The sequence below is a fragment of the Galeopterus variegatus genome, unplaced genomic scaffold, assembly GCF_000696425.1.
Source record: "Galeopterus variegatus unplaced genomic scaffold, G_variegatus-3.0.2 Scaffold3256, whole genome shotgun sequence".
Taxonomy (NCBI): Eukaryota; Metazoa; Chordata; class Mammalia; order Dermoptera; family Cynocephalidae; genus Galeopterus; species Galeopterus variegatus.
In genome coordinates, this window is record NW_007729367.1 from 26,807 (window position 1) to 47,230 (window position 20,424).

General features: G+C 38.1%; 1 protein-coding gene across 1 annotated transcript in view; it reads left to right on the plus strand.

The window, feature by feature from the left end:
• SUB1 (SUB1 homolog (S. cerevisiae)) overlaps positions 1 to 20,424 on the plus strand; it is a 46,516-nt gene that overhangs the window by 1,353 nt on the left and 24,739 nt on the right. The window contains exons 2-4 of the mRNA XM_008584401.1: positions 2,215 to 2,287; positions 5,268 to 5,390; positions 13,691 to 13,799. Coding sequence (XP_008582623.1) covers positions 2,216 to 2,287; positions 5,268 to 5,390; positions 13,691 to 13,799 — 304 coding nt within the window. The 5' untranslated portion in view covers position 2,215. The remainder of the gene's footprint in view (positions 1 to 2,214; positions 2,288 to 5,267; positions 5,391 to 13,690; positions 13,800 to 20,424) is intronic.

The following is a 20,424-nucleotide window of genomic DNA, read 5'->3' on the forward strand; positions in this document are numbered from 1 at the left end:
GGGAGCCGCGGAGAGGGGCCCGGGGCGCCCCCGGGACAATGCGGCGGCGGCCCTGGCCCGGGCGGGGGCGCGTGCGCGGCGTGCTCCTTCCCCTGGCCTCGCTTGGGCCACCAATCCTGCCGCCGGACGGGTGCTCGGGGGAGTCGGGGAGCGGACCCGGTCGGAACGGGTTGGCCGGCGGTGGGGGCAGGGGCCGAGGATGGCCGACTTGGGGGGAGGGAACGCTTCGAGAGGAGAAAATGGCGCTAGGTGCAAGTCCCTCCTCTTCCCAAGGCCGTCTCCTCGGCTCTTGGCCGCCTCCCACGCCCCCTCCGACCGACCTGTCTCCCCTCGCCCGAGCCGCCGCCAGCCGCGGGGCCCACAGCTTCCCGGCAGCGCGCGACCCCCTCCGCGTCTTGGTGCTCATCGTCCTCGTCTTGCACCGAGTTCGTGTATCCTGAAGTCCTAGTTTATTTTCACCTCGTTTTTTCTATTCTCTCACGCAATCAGCGAAGGCTGAAGATTCTTTTTTTTGCTGTTTTTTTTTGAGTTGCGTTTTGTACGTATTCTTCAACAGCGCTTTTAGTATCGTTTGCCTGAGTTACGAGGCTGCCCTGTTGGGGGTGGGGGTGAGGGGGAAACAGTAAATGCTTGTTAAGTAAAAGTAAAATGTATTTTGTCAGAAGTTCAAAAGGCTGGCTTTAGTTACCGTTATGTTTTCTTGAATAGACTCCTTATTTGGGTTAAGTACGAGACAATTCTTTTAAATGATCTTAGGCCCCCAGGCTGCTTTTAATAACAAATGGTCCTTATGCTTGACCGTTTCAAAGCGAAAAATAAGTTATGTTCAATTTAATTACCTTTTAAAAGAAGGTTTTCTGGCAGTTATATTAGCACTTACCATAAAAATACGAACTGAAATGATTTCGGAGATTAGGTTGTGAAATGGAGCAGTAACAGGAAAAATGTGCGAAACGTAGTTATGGACGTTGCTCTGCCCTTCTGAATTTATTCTTGTCCTCAGTTAAAATCAGCGTGGCTGGGTTGGGCATGTTTAGAGCTTTTTGAATTTAATTCATCTCAATCACGATTGAGATGGCCCACTTCTTTTACCTTGACCTCCTCTTGTGGAACACTTTTGATGCCTGTGCTAATAATGCAAGTTTAGAGAGCTAGATTATTTATGATTTTTTTGTTTTTGTTTTGAGGAGAACTTGGAGTCTTTTTTTCCTTTATTCAAGTAATGTTTACAGTGCGTGTTGTTTATTAGGCTCTTTAGGACATACAGAAGTTAATAGGACTCAGTCTTTTCTGAGATGGAGAGAGAAGAGTCTTTGGTAATCAGCATTTTACTACCCAGTATTATAAGTGCCTTGAAAAGAGTCTCCCACCCATGCATTGGAATTTTTTGAAATTTGGGGTGTAGGTTACTGATAGTTCTCTCACTGCCTTGCCCTTTGGCACTGAGTAAACGTCTACTTGTGAGTAAGGCACTAAACGTTTACCCCTTGGGGGGACCTGGGGAATGGACTTGAAAAAAGGTGATGCCCTCCCATAAACAGAGTCTTTAAATTTTAATTATATTCCAGAGTAGAAAATCAGTGTAAAATGCAATGAGTTGTTGTGAATTATATATAACTTTGTGAACTCTGCATTAGTATATGTTGTTATTTTGGTGGTATGACCAAAAAGTCAAAATTCACGCATACAAAATATGAAAAAAAAATTATAATGGCAAAATTAATTAAATATCACATCTGCATAGTACAGCTGTTTCCCCTGTTGCATGAATGTTAGGGTCAGTTCCCTGCAGTGAATAATTCTCCATTAGGTCTGATCTCATTAATAAGTGTAAAGTACTACTGAGTGGTTATTCACATTTCTTCTGGTTTTAACAGTAATTGTTGTCAGCTGCCTTGCAATCTACCCTATCCATAAATTTCTAACCCTACTAAAGTGAAGAATAAAAAGACGCTATCTTTGAGAAAGATAAAAGGTAGGAATGTGTGTATGACATTTAGTTCTTTCTCCTTACTGGATTCAGAACATTCTACTCTGCTTGTTTTCTGCAATTTAGAAGAGTGTAGATTAAAACTTGTGCTCATTGTAACAACTCCAGTACCACAAAATGGTAGAATGAACCATAGAACTTGTCTTCGAATTTTTGATTGGGGGAGAACTAAGTTCAAGGTAATGGAGCAAGTTGTAAATGTACATAATATATTTTTCTTTCAGAATGCCAAAATCAAAGGAACTTGTTTCTTCAAGCTCGTCAGGCAGTGATTCTGACAGTGAAGTTGATAAAAAGGTGACTATTACTGCACCAAATCATTTTTGTTTTACTTAATTCAGCAATATTGCGCACATCCAGTTCTGAAGTGTAGTAAAATGCATACTGGAATCTTAAAATGAGAATCTGGATGGGTGTTTCTGAAAGTGCAGATGGCCTCTGGACCACTTGACTAGAAGTGCCTAGGATGCTTGATGCACATCCACAGTCCCTAAATCAGACTTAACGAGTCTTCTATTAAGGATCTTTAGGAACCCTAAAGTTGCAGAACCACTGCCTTAGACCCTAGGAGAATAGAATTCTAATTAGTCCAGAGCCAGTATTTGCCATTATTTAGAAATCTGTCTAATCTGTAGGTATATTTTGTAGTAGTTGGGCCAGAATCTTTGAATGCCTGTGTTAATTTTGATAACCATTTCAGCCATTGGTGTTTATTCTGCCCACAAAGATCACTGAATTTTAGGCTTTGGTACATTTTAAGTTTGAATGTTGTTTGCTCTGGTCCCATTCTTTTAGATAAATCAGCACCCAGCAAAGCTAACATGAAACTACCCTTTTCACAGAATAGGCCTTTTGTGCATTAGATGACAACTGTGCTGTGAGTGGTGCATTCCACCTAATCTAGCATCTCAGTGGAGCATAACTGAGCAACTCACCTTGCAGTCAAGGCTTCCTTGCATGCGAACTGTCCTTTATTTCATAAAAGTTTGCATATGAGGTATCTTCAAAAAGTTCATGAAAAGAGTCATACTATCTTTTAATCCTATTTTTCCACAAACTTTTTGAAGTACTCTTGTATCCCAGAAATGGAATGAGTTGGTCGTATTCTTCTTAATTAGTATATCTCCTTTGTAAAAAAATAATTGACTAGCTTTAGTAATCCTTTGGTTTCCAAAAGTGTATTCAAAAGCAGCAGTCCCCTCATCTTTTGATTTCTCCCAAAGCTTAGCATTGTTAGCTAAAAGAAAAGGGAGAGCTTATAGGAGAATCTTGGAGAAGTTGGAACCTTTTAAGTATAAATACAGAATGTAATGTCACCTGAAAGGTTGAAATAAGGCTTCAAAGAGCATACATAGCTATACTTGAGGGAGGAAATCTCAATTTTTTGATTTGCACCCCGTATAGCATTTGAATACGTTCATGCAACAAATTAGTATTGACCTTCTATGTGCCAGGCATCTGCTAGTCCATAAGGAAAATACTTAGACCCTGAACCTGTAGGCACTTACATTAAATACTCCATGTTTTTTTTTTTTTTGTCTTTTTCCATGTCCGGCAATGGATCGCAACCCTCAGTGTTGCCCCCGTACCGGACCGGGGACCGGCAACGGGATTGCAACCCTCGGTGTTGCTCCCGCGCCTCGTTCAGCCAGTGAGCGGGAACCGGTCCATATGTGGGATCCGAACCCTCGGGCGGAAGTGCCGCTGCGCTTCCCAAGCGGCGCACTCATCCAGTGCGCCACCGGGCCGGCCCAAATAATTAATCATTTGCTCCCTCCATGTTTTTCATTTCATGTTTTACATATATATGTATACTGTTTTATCTCGCTTCATGTAATTTAGTACATTAATAACAAACTACTTTTCCACTAAGAAGGAACATGACTGCCCTCTGCTGTTTGGGTTGGGAACTCTAGTGCTATTTATGGGCTGTTAGCTCATTTTGAGAATGAGGCTATACATAGACAAAGTTTTTATAATGCTGTTTTTAAAACGTTGTGATTTGTATCTTTGGTGATTTTTTTTTTTTTTAATTTTTGTGCTGAGGAAATTCTTGAATTATTGACTTCCAGTGCCCAGTACAAAATAAGTCTCTTCAGCTTTGCCTAGTCATAAGTTCCTTAAGTTAATTTAAATCCCTTTTGGAATAGACAGGGCATAAATAATATTCATGTTCTAGAAATGGAAAATTTGGTTATATTCTTCTTAAATAGTGTATCTGTTTTGTAAAAAAAATAACTGACCACCTTTAGTAGACCTGTGGTTTCCAAAAGGTTATTCAAAAGCAGCCTCATCTTTTTTTTTCTCCCAAAGAAATCGTATGTGGGATCCCAAGCCACAAAATGACTGTTCCTCTGGTTAATACCGTTCCCATGCCTGAAGTATCTTGAAGTCCTGAGAACACAGTTTGAAAACACTATTAGATATAAGTATAGGTTAAATTCATAGTTCTGTTAAGTGAAACTTGTCTATGTATACAGTCATGCGCCACATGAGGTTTCAGTCAACAACTGACAGCATATATGATGGTGGTCCCATAAGATGATAATGCAGCTGAAAAATTCATATTGCATAGTGACGTTGTAGTCATAATGTCATGACTGAGTGCATTGCCCATGTATTTGTGGTGATGCTGGTGTAAGCTTACTGCAAGATATGTTGAGGAATGCCTAGCATACCCACAGGGTTACCCTCCCAAAGTTAAACCAGACCTTTAAGGTAGAAAGCCAAGCATTTGACACATGAGGCCTGACCCCAAGTGAACAGGTTGTTTTCTACTTTAGAATTCTTACATTTTTAAATAATTTCCACCCATCCCCATAGCAAAATGATAGCAATTAGTTAACAATTAGCTAACACTGAGTGCTTGCAGAGTGCCAGGCACAAACCCTACCTGTAATTTAATTTTTATAACTTTGTGGGATTATTATTCTAATCCTCATTTAACATGAAGAAAGTGAGGCACAGAGAGACTTAGTAACATAGCGGGCCCACGTTCATGCAACTAGTGACCAGTGTAGATAATTGGAAAATTCATTGCTGTTCTTTTTCATGATATACTTTTGCACAAAGGTAAATAACCTAACGAATGACATTTCTCAGAATGTATCCTTGTCGCTAAGTGATGCATGACTGTGTATTTATGACTTTTTCTTAGTAAATAAATGTAGTCTTTTGATCCCTTAAGTCTTAAAAAGGAATGGAAGCTTTTGAACCCGAGCTGTGTTTAATTCTTATGTGTGCACATTTTAACCATATTCTTGCATTTTCTTTCAAGTTAAAGAGGAAAAAGCAAGTTGCTCCAGAAAAACCTTTAAAGAAACAAAAGACTGGAGAAACTTCGAGAGCTCTGTCATCTTCCAAACAGAGCAGTAGCAGCAGAGATGATAACATGTTTCAGGTAAAGTTTGTTATTTCCTTAGATCAGGAGGAATTGTCTGGCTTGATGTGAAGAAGTTTAAAAGTACTTTAATGTGATATGGCATAATCTTTTATGTGCATTATAATCCTCTTGACTAGGATATTTGTTAAAATATACAAACTAGTTAGTATAGATTAAAGTAATTTAGAGGACACTGGATTATCGTTATAGTCTAGAAGTCTGTTGTTTTGCTGTAATTAAAACAAAGCAAATTTAAATGTTACAGAAGGGCAGGCCTGTAGCTCACTTGGGAGAGCGTGGTGCTGACACCACCAAGTCAAGGGTTAAGATGCCCCTACCGGTCATCTTTAAAAAATAAAAAAATAAAAAATAAATAAATGTAACAGAAATCCCAAAAAAGAGATTGAGAACTGCACATTTAGAGACCATCTTCAGAGATAGGTTGAATATTGGGATATGAAGTATGGATGCAGTATTGTTGGGCGGGGGAGCAGCAATATGACTTGCCTGATTTTGGCCTGATAAGAAACAGAAAAGGAGAGTGGGTTGAATAGATAAAATAAGGGAAATTCATTAGAGGGATTTGATGAAATCATCTGGAGAGGACTAGTATAGCTTCTTTTTTGAGTTTCTTACCTTGTTTTAGGGAGATTTGATACTGGCATCACTGTACAAGAAGGATTTGTGAGTGGAGAGGTCGTGAGATAAATAGATGCAGGTGAGATCACTTAGGTAATTGGAAGCTTGAATCTGTGTGAACTCATAAGGGCCTAGATTTTTTTCCTAAAGAAGATATAGTGCTGATTATAAGATACTGGTGAGGAATAATGGACCAGAGGAATTAAGCAATCAATAAAGACGATCTGATTGTAAATGTTATGAAATGAGGGTTTGCTCTAGCACCTGGAGGGCTTGACTGAGAAATGTTCATGTGGGGTCATCAGCATAGTTGACTGAGGCCACCCACTGAAGTGAGTGTAAGCCAGAGGAAGAAGAGCAGGTGGGTGAGGGCATGTCTTTGGTGATATACAAGTAAAGGCTGAGGATGTAAGGGTAATCTGGCTATGCCATCTGTTACTTCATTGATTGCCAGGGTTGATTTGGCTGATCTGGCTGGCTAGGCAGGTGTCCCTTTCTCCCTCATTGCTCCAAGTGCATCCCTCCTAAAGCTGTGTACTTGGTTGAAAAGGACAGCCTTTTCTGATAGAGGAGAGGACCCTTCTTTGGTCAAGGTGTACAAGTAACTGCTGTTCTCTGCTAGAACCTCCAAATAAGTTCTCAAATAGATGATGACAGGAAAAAGAGTATGTAGATGAAGAGGTGGTGAAGGAAGATTAGAAGAGTACAGTTATGGGAGAAAGAAAAGGATAAGTGTTTCAAAGAGGCATAAGAATTAGTTGAAGTCAAAAGTTTGGACAGAATGAGACCGTGAGCATTTATTTGAGTAGAAATTGAGGCTAGCATATATGTATTTTTTGACCCGTTGATGGCCTCTAAAGATGGATTAAGGTGAGAATGAGAAATTAGAAGTTGGGTATTTTTACTCATTTTTGCCTTGTTTTACTTCTGGATAAACAAAGCGGTGTAGAAGAGTTATTTAGTTATGGGTTAATTCCTCTGACTTTTATACAACCTAGAGGAGCTAGGGTTAGACTGTTAATTTGATAGAGAATATACGTAAAGGTTTGTATGTAAGGAGGAATTATAAAAGGACCCTCTTTGCTTTGATTGGATAATAAATTGAGTGATTATTGTGTTTGATATTTCATTCAGGCCTTGCCAGGTTCTGCATTGCAGAGATGAACCAAGTAGATGTGGTCTGTGGCTTCATGGAAGTTATGGGAACAAAAATTATACAATAAACATGTATATAACTAAAATCATGGTGAGAGTTGTGAAGTAAAAGGGTGGATTATTATGAGAGAGTAGGTGTTCTGGGAAGTGGGAAAGAGCTTGGATTGTGTAGGAGTTCTAACGCCTTTGTGGCTAGAAAGTCTGGTATAGATAGAAGATCAACTTGGTGAGGATGGTGAAGGAACAGAACTTGCAGGGCCTTCCTGTTGGGAGGCCATGTTTAGGGAATTTGTGTTTTATTCTCAGTGCAGTGGGAAGCTGTTTTAAGGGACAGAATGACATGTAAGATCTGCAAGAGTATCTCTTTCATAAACTTTCTTCTTATGTGGAATGAAGGGCTGCTTTGAAATGTTTTAATGTTTTAAGTATTTGTTGGGCAGCTATCTTGGGCTTTTCTCTGATCAGTTCTTTCCACTATTTGCCCACCTACTTTTACTAATATAGAGCATGTATGGCCTTTTAATGTTTTCTTTTTTTTTTTTTTTTTGGTGACTGGTTGGTATGGGGATCCGAACCTTTGACATAGGTTTTATCAGCACCACATTCTAACCGAGTGAACTAACCCACCAGCCTCGATGGCCTTTTAATAGATTTTTATCTTGCCTATCACCCCCCTAATTTTATAGATAGAGAAATGAGGACCCACATTATAGAGATTCTGTTCTGTTATAGTTTTATCAGCACCACATTCTAACCGAGTGAACTAACCCACCAGCCTCGATGGCCTTTTAATAGATTTTTATCTTGCCTATTCCACCCCCCTAATTTTATAGATAGAGAAATGAGGACCCACATTATAGAGATTCTGTTCTGTTAGAGTAGTTTTGGGAGAACCAGATTTGTTTCTAGGGGATGGTTTTTCCACCAAAAAAAGGAGCTTCAGTTCTTAAACCCTCATTTGGAAAGCTTACCAAGCCTCCTAAGGATGTTAGACACTTCACTGTTTGAAAATCTGCCTCCAGGAGGAACATAAGCCTTATTTTCATAGTGGCTTTCACAGACCTAGTAGTGTAAGTATCCTAAGAAATAATATACTTAATTTCACTGCTACTCTTTTTCTTTGAAATGATATTTTGGCTGTAGAAATGTATTTTGGTGGTTTATGCTGAATTATAATTTGCTTATGAGCACATTAGAATACATTGATTATATAATATTAAATGAGGCCTTCATTTTTATTATTAGTAAAGGCTTGATAATTGTATCAGAAAGATGGATAAGGGATGGGGTTTTGGGTTGGAAAAACAACCCCCCCATCGTGATACATAAGGTTTTTTTTTTTTTTCCCTTTTTGTCTTTTTTCGTGACTGGCAACGGATCGCAACCCTCAGTGTCGCGCCCGTACCGGACCGGGACTGGCAACGGGATCGCAACCCTCGGTGTTGCGCCCGCACCTTGCTCAGCCAGTGAGCGGCTGGTCTGTATGTGGGATCCGAACCCTCGGCGGGAGCGTCGCCGCGCTCCCAAGCGGCGCACTGTAGCACTGCGCCACCGGGCCGGCCTTACATAAGGTTTTTTTAAAAAATAGAACTACATGTTTTCTATATTGTTCATTTATGAAGAAAGTGCTTTGAAGACAGCTTCTATAGGGTGGAATTTTTTTAGACATTGCTAGATCATCAAATGTTAGAATCTTTCAGGACCCAGGACATCAGGTATGCTTTGCCAAAACAAATAGATCTAAAATCCAAATTAAAATTGTTTGGGTATTGGCTAGTAACTGTAAGATGGGATTTTTTTTTTTTTAAAGAAAACAAACATCTATCTCTTGGGAATAGAACTAGAGAAAATAATCTTAAAATTCTGGTATATCAAACATAAGCAGCTCTTTAAACGTTATATTTGAAGAGAGTTGTACCAGAGGAAAGTCACTGCCCTACTATTTTAAACTCTGGGATGATTTGGGCACAATACTAACTAGAGAGGGAATACTACTAGATGCTTGGCTTCTGATTCCTTCAGCTCTTGAATTTTAAGAACTTGGTTCCATAGGGAAATTATCTACTTGAGATGACATTGATATTAAAGATAGACTGAAAAACTGTCTTGTAATTACTTAGTACCTGTGTCTCAAAAGGTCAGGAAGGTGACTTTGATTCATATTTTTCTTCAGTTTTAGGCTCAAAGGGTCAGTAGTACCATCTTAGTTGATTTGATGATTTAAGGATAAGCCTGATACTTTTAAATTATAAATTAATTTAAATCATTACATACCAAGTCAAGTGTTTTTTTTTTTTTTTTTTTTTTTTTTTTTTTTTTTTTGTCTTTTGTCTTTTTCTGTGTCCGGCAACGGATCGCAACCCTCAGTGTTGCCCCCGTACCGGACCGGGGACTGGCAACGGGATCGCAACCCTCGGCGTTGCTCCCGCGCCTCGCTCAACCAGTGAGCGGGAACCGGTCTGTATGTGGGATCCGAACCCTCGGGCGGGAGCGCCGCTGCGCTTCCCAAGCGGCGCACTATCCAGTGCGCCACCGGGCCGGCCCAAGTCAAGTGTTTTTAACCTGGGAGTGGAGGGGTGTTGATGAATGGACTTTAGGGAGTCCATGAAATTGTGTGTTTTTTAGTTTGAATTTTTTTTGTATTTGAAAGGTTATTCATTTTCTTTATTAGATCCTCAAAATGGACAGGGAATCTCAGAAATTTAAGAATCATGTTTTGTATAGCGTATGTGCTATTTTTTCCTCGCTAAGGTCATGTGCATGTAAAAGTGTGTGTGTGTGTGTGTGTGTGTGTGTATTCTGTCATCTTATTTTATTTCTTCCCTTGAAATGTGATCACAGTGATATTTATTCTTTTTTCCTTTAATTATTATATCTGTACACTGCTATCTCATTTTAAAAAAAAATTTTTTTTAGTAAGAATTTGTCAGTTTTATTCATTTCTCCTTGAGATAAGTCATTGTTGGGCAAGTTCTTTTTAAATTAACTTTATTGAAGTATAATCTATGTACAATAAAATGCACACTTTTAAAAGTATAATTTGATGAGCCGTGATAAATGTACACACCCTTGTGGTTAGACCATTTTCATCACCCCAGAGAATTCCCTTTTGGCTTCCCTTTATGGTCATCTCTCTGCCCCAGGTAACCACTGATTTGATTTCTATCATCATAGATTTATTTTGCCTGTTCTAGAACTTCATGTAAGTGGAATCATACAGCCTGTATATTTATTTGTCTGGCTTCTTTTGCTCAGCATAATGTGTTGAGATTAATCCTTATTGTGCATATTGGTAGTTAGTTCCTTTTTATTGCTGAGTAGCATCCTGTTGTGTGATTATACTACAACTTGTTTATCTGTTCACCTTGGATGAACATTTGGGTCGTTTCGAGTCTTGAGCTATTAAGAATAAAGATGCTGTGAATATTTTTTTACAAGTCTTTTCATGGACATTCTTTCCCTTTTGGGTAAATACCAGATACATTTGCTGGACCATAGGATAAGTGTGTGTTTAACTGTTTAAGAAACTGTCAAATTGTTTTCCAAAGTAGCTGTACCATTTTACACACCCATCAGCAACGTATGAGATTTCAGTTCTTCCACGTCCTCACTGGATATTGTCAGTGTTTTATTTTATCCATTTTAGTTAATGGGTTTGTAGTAGTTGCTCATTGTGGTTTTACTTTGCATTTTCCTGATGTCTTAATTCATTGAACATCTTTGATCATGTTTATTGGCTATTTTTATGTCTTTGTGAAGAGTCTGTTCAAGTCTTTTGCTCATTTTTAAAAAAACTAGGTCATTTGATTTATTGACTTGTAGAACTTTATACATTTTGGATATAAGTCCTATGTCAGAAATAAGTATAGTGAATATTTTCGTTCTTTTTTTAAGCTTAAGGGAAACTTTAGTTTTCTTTTAAAAGCAATCTAGTTTAAAAATGAGTTGAAGTTAAGGGAATAAGAAAGAACATGAAATCTAAGAGACAGAATCAAATGGACAGACAGGAGGAAGGAGGGCTGGCCTCTGGTTAGTGGCCTCCACAACAGATATTCTCCATGTTGGAGATGAGGTCATGACAGATTCTGGTCAGTTCATTGTTTTCTGTAGTCTTCTGCTCTACGGTCTTCTCCTATGAGTGGATCCCCATCTGCTTTTCCCTCAGGCTCGCCTGTAAGTCCAACACCTTTGTGGCTACCAATTGAGTGAATATTCTCTTTAGGTCTGTGGTTTGCCTTTTGTATTCCGAAGCATCTTTAAAAAAAGGCTTAATTTTGAGTAAGTCCATTTTATCAATTTTTCCCTTTTTTTGGTTAATGCTTTTGTTTTCTATCCAAGACATATTTTTTTTTTTTTTTTTGTCTTTTGTCTTTTTTCCGTGTCCGGCAACGGATCGCAACCCTCAGTGTTGCCCCCGTACTGGACCGGGGACCAGCAACGGGATCGCAAGCCTCGGCGTTGCTCCCGCGCCTCGCTCAGCCAGTGAGCGGGAGCCGGTCTGTATGTGGGATCCGAACCCTCGGACGGGAGCGCCGCCGCGCTTCCCAAGCGGCGCACTATCCAGTGCGCCACCGGGCCGGCCCTCTATCCAAGACATATTTTGCCTTCCCAATGACCACAAAAGTTTTTGCCGGTGTTTTTTCCCTAGAAGTTTTATAGTTTTTCTTTTCATGTTTAGGTCTGTGATCCATGTTGAATTAATTTCTCTGTGGTGTGAGATAGGGATTGAGATCCTTCCCCTTCCTTCCTCCATACAGATATCTAACTGGTACAGCACCATATGTTGAAAAGACTATCCTTTTTCCTTTGAGTTACCTTGGATCTTTATAAAGAACAAGTTAGAGAATATATAAAATGTGTCTATTTCTGGATTTCATTCTATTCTGTTGACCTGTATATCTGTCTTTACTCTAGTACCACACTGTCTTTCTTATTGTATTTTTATAGTGAGTCTCGGAAAGTGCTAACAGACACTTTGTTGTATAAAGCCTTTTGCTACCCCTGGAATTTGTAGTATGTGTTAAGCAGCAGTGTGAGGGTTTTTTTTTTGTTTTTGGCGGCTGGCTGGTAAGGAGTGTGAAGTTTTTGAAAAATAGTTTTTTGTGAACAGTTTTTTCTCAATTTGACTCTGAGTGAAGTACATTGAAGATATTATTTGAAATGAATGTTAAAAGGATAAGCTTTTGGGCCGGCCCGGTGGCGCACTGCTACAGTGTGCCGCTTGGGAGTGCGGCAGCGCTCCCGCTGAGGGTTCGGATCCCACATACAGACTGGCCGCTCACTGGCTGAGCAAGGTGCTGGCGCAACACTGAGGGTTGCGATCCCGTTGCCGGTCCTGGTCTGGTACGGGCGCAACACTGAGGGTTGCGATCCCGTTGCCGGTCCCGGTCCGGTACGGGCGCGACACTGAGGGTTGTGATCCGTTGCCGGTCACGAAAAAAGACAAAAAGAAAAAAAAAAAAAAAAAGGATAAGCTTTTTCATGTTGCTGTTGACTGGCACTCTGTATTATATTTAGAATGATTGTTTCAGCAATGTAGCTATCGATTTCTTTTGGTTGTAGTTTGTACTGCAGGATTTTACTTACCAATGATTTTTTTAAATTGTGATAAAAATGTATGAGTATTCACATTGTTCACATTGTTATGAAACATTGTTACTGAGCAATCTTCAGAACTTTTTCATCTTGGAAAACTGAAACTCTATAGCAACAACTCCCCTTCTCCCTTTCCTTATCCCTGGCTGTCCACCATTCTACTTTTTGATTCTGTGAATTCGACTACTTTAGCTTCCTCATGTTAGTGAAATCAAACAGTATTTATCTTTTTGTGACTGCTTATTTAACTTAGCATAATGTACTCAAGATTCATCTGTGTAGTATCATGTGACAGGATTTCCTTTTTTAAGGCAGTGTAATATTCTGTTGTATGTATATACCACATTTGCGTATCCATTCATCTGTGAGTGGAAATTTGGGTTGCTTCCACTTCTTGGCTATTGTGAATAATGCTGCTGTGCACATGGATGTGCAAATATCTCTTGGAGACTCTGCTTTCAATTCTTGAATATATACCCATAGTGGAATTGCTGGGTCATATGGTAGTTCTATCTTTGGTTTTTTTTTTTTTTTTTAAGGAACCTCCATACTGTTTTCATAGCAATTACACTGTTTTACTACTATGTTTATAAATTTATTTACTTATTTATTTTTGGTTGGATGGATGAGCTTCTAAACCCGTGACCTTGGGCATACAAGGCTGCACTCTAACCAGCTGAGCAACCAGCCAGCCCTTGATGTTTATAAATTTAAAAATAAGAAATGTGAAGTGTGCTCTGTTTAATTCTATCTTTTTTGGAATATTTTTTTTTTTTAACAATGATGTCCTGTGGTTACAGTTTTTATAGTGAGGTTAGTAGTTATTTTTATGATTAGAAATAGAATGAGGGTGCACCAAGTTGTGAAAATAAGTATGGACACCACTGTTGAAAGGAATACCCCTTTTTATGCTTTTGTTTCTTTTGCAGATTGGGAAAATGAGGTACGTTAGTGTTCGGGACTTTAAAGGGAAAGTTCTAATTGATATTAGAGAATATTGGATGGATCCAGAAGGTGAAATGAAACCAGGGAGAAAAGGTGAGTTTTAATGTCTTGAATTTGGTTCTAATGTTGGGACTTTTCTAATCTACCTTACCTGTAATTGAAATAACATTAGCAGGGTGCACACGGCTAGGAAGAACGTTACTGAGTTGATTTGGACATACTTAACCTTTTAAAAATGAGATGTCTTATATACACCTGTTGGGAATAACACCCAAAAAAATAACACCCCTAATATCACTTTAATTGGCTGCTAATCTACTTAAATGTTATTTAAAAAAAATTTTTTTTTTTTTTTTACAGCACTTCTGAAGCAAATTAGGCACTGTCTGGGTTGTAAAATCAGAAATGGAAAATCCTGGTTTATATAGTTTCCTTTTGATTCTGCTCCTAAAGGCTCTTTTTTTTTTTGGTGGCTGGTACCTTGACCTTGGTATTCCAACACTGTGCTGTAACTATAGGCTGTTCTTTAGGGTAGTGTCCTTCAAGTGAGTGTCTGTTCTTCTTCCATTTGTGCTTCATCCAGTCCCAAGCCTTTTAGCATTGTAGAAACATATTTTATTCATTTACCAAATAGCTAGAGAACATTTGATATTATAAGGCTGTGTTCTAACGAGCTAACTGGCCAGCCTCTTAAGCATACATTTGGGAACCAACCTAAATTTGTATATTTAAGTAGTTATTTGCTCAAATGCCTCCTTATTTAGTTCTACTCTTGCCTGCCTGTCAGTTTGAAAGGTACTCCTTGTTTGCTTCATGCAATTTTTGGGTTTATTAAACTCAACCTCTGTATGTCTTCATACCCTTTTAGGTTTTTTTTGTTCATGTCACTTCTGGATTGGTCATGCACGTTGTTCCAGAGTGGCCAATGCCAGATTTCGTGGTCCTGCAAACATTTACTGAAACAATTTGATTAGCTTGAAAGCACTTCCTAGGTGTTAACTCAATATATTCTTCTCCTTTGCAGTTTCATGGCCTTCCAGCAGTTTTCTGAGAAATACATTAGTTCTTCTAATTCTAGTTTATTTCTCTATTTATACATGTCAGGTATTAGAATGCTGGAAGTGTGAAGTACAAAATATTGAGAAGTTAAATTTCTGTTCGTACTTCTACATTTTAAATTGGAAAGACAGGGCTGGCTGGTTAGCTTAGTTGGTTGGAGTGCAGCCTTGTTAATACCAACATCAAGGGTTTGGTTCCCTGAACCGGCCAGCTGCCCCCAAATAAAAGAAAGAAAGAAATTGGGAAGACAAATGTTGTTTTATGTTTTTAAGTGTTTACTTAGTGTTGGGTGGTATGCTATGTATGCTTTTTATTCAAATTACCTAATTTAATCATTTACAATAACCCTTTGAAGTATAAGTACCAGCGTTTTTAAGTGTTTACTTAGTGTTGGGTGGTATGCTATGTAGGCTTTTTATTCAAATTACCTAATTTAATCATTTACAATAACCCTTTGAAGTATAAGTACCAGTTTACTGGTGAGAAAGCTGAGGCTCTCAGAAGATAATGTAATTTTTTTTAAGGTCATATAGTTAGTAAGGTGGGGATTTTTTTTTTTTTTTTTTCCTTTTTGTCTTTTTTTTCGTGACCGGCAACGGATCGCAACCCTCAGTGTTGCGCCCGTACCGGACCGGGACCGGCAACGGGATTGCAACCCTCGGTGTTGCGCCTGCACCTCGCTCAGCCAGTGAGCGGCCAGTCTGTATGTGGGATCTGAACCCTCGGTGGGAGCGCCAGCGCACTCCCAAGCGGCGCACTGTAGCAGTGCGCCACCGGGCCGGCCCCAAGGTGCTTTCATGTTTTCAGCAGGTAGAGGTAAGGCAAAAGGCCTTGCTAATCTGATTCATCTCTTATGTCCATTAGATAGTTAGGAAATCTTTCAAAATGTAAATTTGTATCTGGACAACCATGTTTTTATACTTTATGACATAAAATTAATCAGATACATCTACATAGTTGTAGAATGGAGGGATTTCTTAGCTCAATGGAGAATAAGAAATTAATAATGGATGGGAGACTTTTTTTAGGATGACTGGCTGCAGGAAGAAATTGTAGTGACAGAAGCCATGTGCAGTGAATTTGAATTAGTGTTCTTTAGGGAGCTACCAGAGAGATATAATTTACAAGATAATCAAGAACGTAAATAGATTCTCCGTGGAGTCGTCATTCGATCACTGACATATACTCATTTGTATTGAAATGACTCCATGACTACATTCTAACAATTATAGATTCAATAAGGGTGAGATGTACATGCGTAACTTCAAGAAAAACAAAATATATATCAGTAACAATATAAATTGACAGCCAGATGTTAAAATTATAAACTTTTGGTTTATGAAATCCATACTTGATCTGTTCTCTTCCAAACAGATGTCTGGACTTGTTTGACTTTTCCACTCTGATGCTTAACTTTTCTTTATTTTCCTTTAATCTTTTCATGTTCAGTTTTTATTTCGCTCACTCCTTACTCTTTTCCTTGAATATATTATGCTACTTTGGAAAGTCAGTGAAACTGTCAAAAATTTATCTCAATAAGGTACTTAATTAAAATATTTGAGATCTATAATCACTAAACCCTACTGTATTAAATATTAGCAGATATAGTTTGATACACAACATGGCTTGTATGAAAACTTTGAGCAAGTGTATGTCGTTACCCATAGTGGTCTGTGTAGTTATCACTTAGTCTGCAGAAAATAATGACTCCAGATGTCTGATTTGCTTTTACTTATTAAACATGTTCACTGTGGGATGATGTCTATAAAATCAGATATTGTTAAACTAGTCTAGGGTTCAATAAAAATTGTGAAAGCTTACTGGTCTAATATTTTATTTTATATTATTTAGTATGGATTATGTATAGCCAGAGATGTCACTGAGCTTTACCGTCATAGTAGGTCATGTGATCAGTTTTTAGGGAAAAGAGCATATAGAGCATATACTTGTATTTTTCGCCTTTGTTTCAGTAGACTTGGTTATTTTTCAGTTAATCTACTGGACAATAGCATTCTAGAGTTGATGTTACTAAGTTTTAGCAGACGCTCTTAAGTGGTTTTTATTTAACCATAATGATGAAGCAGACAGATTGAGGCACAGATTTTATGGAATTTGCAGCAATAAATAGGGCATGGTGTGCCTTAGGAAAAGAGTGTTTATAGAGGGAACTATAACTGACGTTAAAGAAGGTGGCAGTGAAGGGGAAAGAATTCTGTGATATACATGTGATATTTTGAGAGTTTGATCACATTGATAGGACACGATTCTAGATAGAATAGTACAAAGAAAGTTTAAAGATGTAATAAATTCTTACCGACAAATTATTTTTGGTAGCAAATCTCAAATGGTTACTGTAACTAAAAGCTGTCATATCAGAGAGTCGCACTGTTTCAGCCAAGTTTAATTCCTATATCTAAAACATTTTATAGTAGAATTGTCAAGGATTTAATTTTAAAACCATCTGCCAGGCCACATATAGTTGGTCAGTTTTTTTCTGGCAGCTATTCTGTTGTGTTTTTCTTTCTTACATTTTTTTGAATGACTTTTTTAGTGTATTTAGCAGTAACCTTAATAGGTGCAAATTAGTAAAATAAAGAAATTTCTGGTGGTTTAGCCTTCATCAAATGGTAGATACCAGAGTGTTCAAAATACATATTTTAGACATCGTTCTTGATTGATAACTTCCCTCTCCCTTATGTGGGATCATATGTGTCCTATTAATTGAATAGATTCTTAAAGTATTCCTTATTTTGGCACACAGAAAGGGTAGTTAGAACACAGAACTTTGATTTTGGTGTAGATGAAGAGGGAACGATGGGTAAATATCCTAGGTTTATATGAGTTTAGGGGGTGTATGCATTTTGAAACAATCTAATAGAGAGGTGGTGCTGAAATCTATTACCTAGGCAGTTCCTAGCTGTTTAGCATTATGTTAATAAAACCTTCATATAAGGAGTGTTTCTCTGGGACAGTTTGGTAAGTTGACTGCTAAATCAATTTAAATATGTTACCGGATATGCAATATACTGAAATTATTTGTGTGTGTAGGAAAGGATGAGAACTGGGTTAAAACAAAAGGCAGGTTAACTTGTACTGAAAACAGGAGATAGAGTACTTTTTTTTTTCTGTTTAAGCTTGATCTCTTTGGTAAGATTTTTCTCTGAGGAAGAAAGCTTGGCATTTTGAGGCATAGCTATCTTACCTTGTAATGCCAAAATGAATTTAATTAATGCCAATACTCAGGTTTTGCCCTTTAATATACTCAATAGCAGGGCTTTCTAATGGGTTTTTCCTCTTTGTCTTTTAAAGTATGAGCAACATTTTACCACTTTCCAGTGCTCTTGGCATTTTATTCAAAGAACAACCACTAAAAAAAAAACCTCTTTGTAATTTGATCATTCTCTTTTGCTTTGCTTCATAAATGCCTAAGAACTTCTTTTGACTTTCCAGTGCTCTTGGCATTTTATTCAAAGAACAACCACTAAAAAAAAAGAAAAACTCTTTGTAATTTGATCATTCTCTTTTGCTTTGCTTCATAAATGCCTAAGAACTTCTTTTGAAAACTACTCCTACCTCATTAGCTAGTCAAGATTCTGTGATGATCAACCTATTCTAAGTAATATATTTAGAAACAAAGACTTAGGGGGAAAGTACTGAAAGGAAGTACGTCCTGGTTTTGCTATTGAGGGGAGAAGAGAAAGAACTGAGTATTATTTAAATGTTTCTGACAGAGGTATGTTGAAGAATAATGTAAAAGTTTGAAATTAAAAAAAAAAATGTTGACTAGTATTTAGGTATCTCTCCTGAAATTCTTTGCGGTTGACTTTTTATGGAAATTAATCCAGTGAAACACTCAAGTTTTTTTAAGAAGTGTTTTTCCAGATAAACTCTAGGGTAAACATTCACATAATCACAAATATGTAATTCTGTAATTGTGGAATGCCTGTTTGCTTTGTTTAATACATCTTCCATGGAGATGTCAATGAATATAATACTCCATCTGTGAATATTTTAAATGTTGAAATAAAAATAAGAAATGTGCACTTTGTGTTATCCCAATTTTACATACATGAAGATGAATGGATAATTTATCTGTTGAATGGGTTTTATTAACAAATAGAATGCCTTTCTGTGTGAATGCTTTGGAATGTGTATCAGCCTTAGTGTGTTAAATCTTTTGAGGACTAAATGGTGTGGATCTGTTTTTTCCATCTACCTGATTCAAATGGAAAAATGCAAATACCAAGGTGTACACAGCCTATTTTTTTCCTTCTCCCCTGAGTGCTTTGCAGCCTGATGATTCCTTGGTGTACTTAATTGAATAATGGACTCCTCTGAGTATTTCAAACTTGTATTTTAATTTACAAAGTCTCTATTTTGCCCTTCCTTATTAATATTTTTGCTTAAATATTGAGGTCTCGTTTAAATTTCTATTTAGGAGGGCTGGCCTGTGGCTCACTTGGGAGAGTGTGGTGCTGATAACACCAAGGCTGCGGGTTCGGATCCCTATATAGGGATGGCCGGTTATCTCACTTGGGAGAGCGTGGTGCTGACACCACCAAGTCAAGCATTAAGATCCCCTTACTGGTAATCTTAAATGAATTTCTATTTAGGAACTTATATGAGATTCATGGAAAACTACCTATAACTCTTTATTCCATTTAACTGTAAATTTGATTTTAGTAAAACATACTCGAAAATATAGTCAGAAGAAGAAAAAAGATAGTACTTGGAATTTATATAATTAATCACTGACTTGACAATTTTGTAATATGGCTCAAGGGAGTTATGGGGATAGAAAAGGGATTTGAAAAGCATAAAACATTAAAAATATTATATGGAATTTACTACATAAGTTTATCCAAGACATATTCATCTGAGTAAAAATTCTTGCTGCTACACAGACCTTCCCCCTGCCGCTTGCTTCATACAAGTTCCTTACAGACACCAGACCTACTTTAACAGCCATTATAGTCCAGGATTAATAGTTGACCCACTGTTGCTAAGTGAAACACTCCTCTCCTTTTATATCATTCTTATGCCCTTTATTTTGGGGAGCTGGCCAGTACAGGTATCAAACCCTGGATGCTGGTGTTACCAGTGCTATGCTCTAAACAAGTGAGCTAACTGGCCAGCTTCTTCACTCTTACACTCTTGCTAGAGGGTTTAAATGGTGTATTAGTCCGTTTTCTGTTGCTTATGACAGAATATCTGAAACTGGGTAATTTATAAAGAAATGTTTATTTCTTACAGTTTGGGGGTTGGGAAGTCCACAGTCTAGGGAACACATCTGATGTGGGCTTTCCTGGTGGGAACTCTCCAGGGTCCTTTGGCTACCAGGGTGTCATGTGAGAATGGGCTGAGCAAGAGAGCTAACTAACCTCACTCTCTTCATAAGGCCATCAGAACCATGCCATTACTCTGTGAATGGATCAATCCATTCAGGAGGGCACAGTCCTCACAAGCTAATAATCTCTTAAAGACCCCATCTTTCAAATACCGTAATTGGATTTCCCATCCACTTAACACTGTTACAATGGAGATCAGGTTTTCAATACATGAGCTTTGGGGGTACACATTTAACCCATAGCAAATGGTTTATCCTTCTGCTGGGTAACTTAACTACAGCTAGGAGGTGATTTTTGCCATTTCCTCTCTC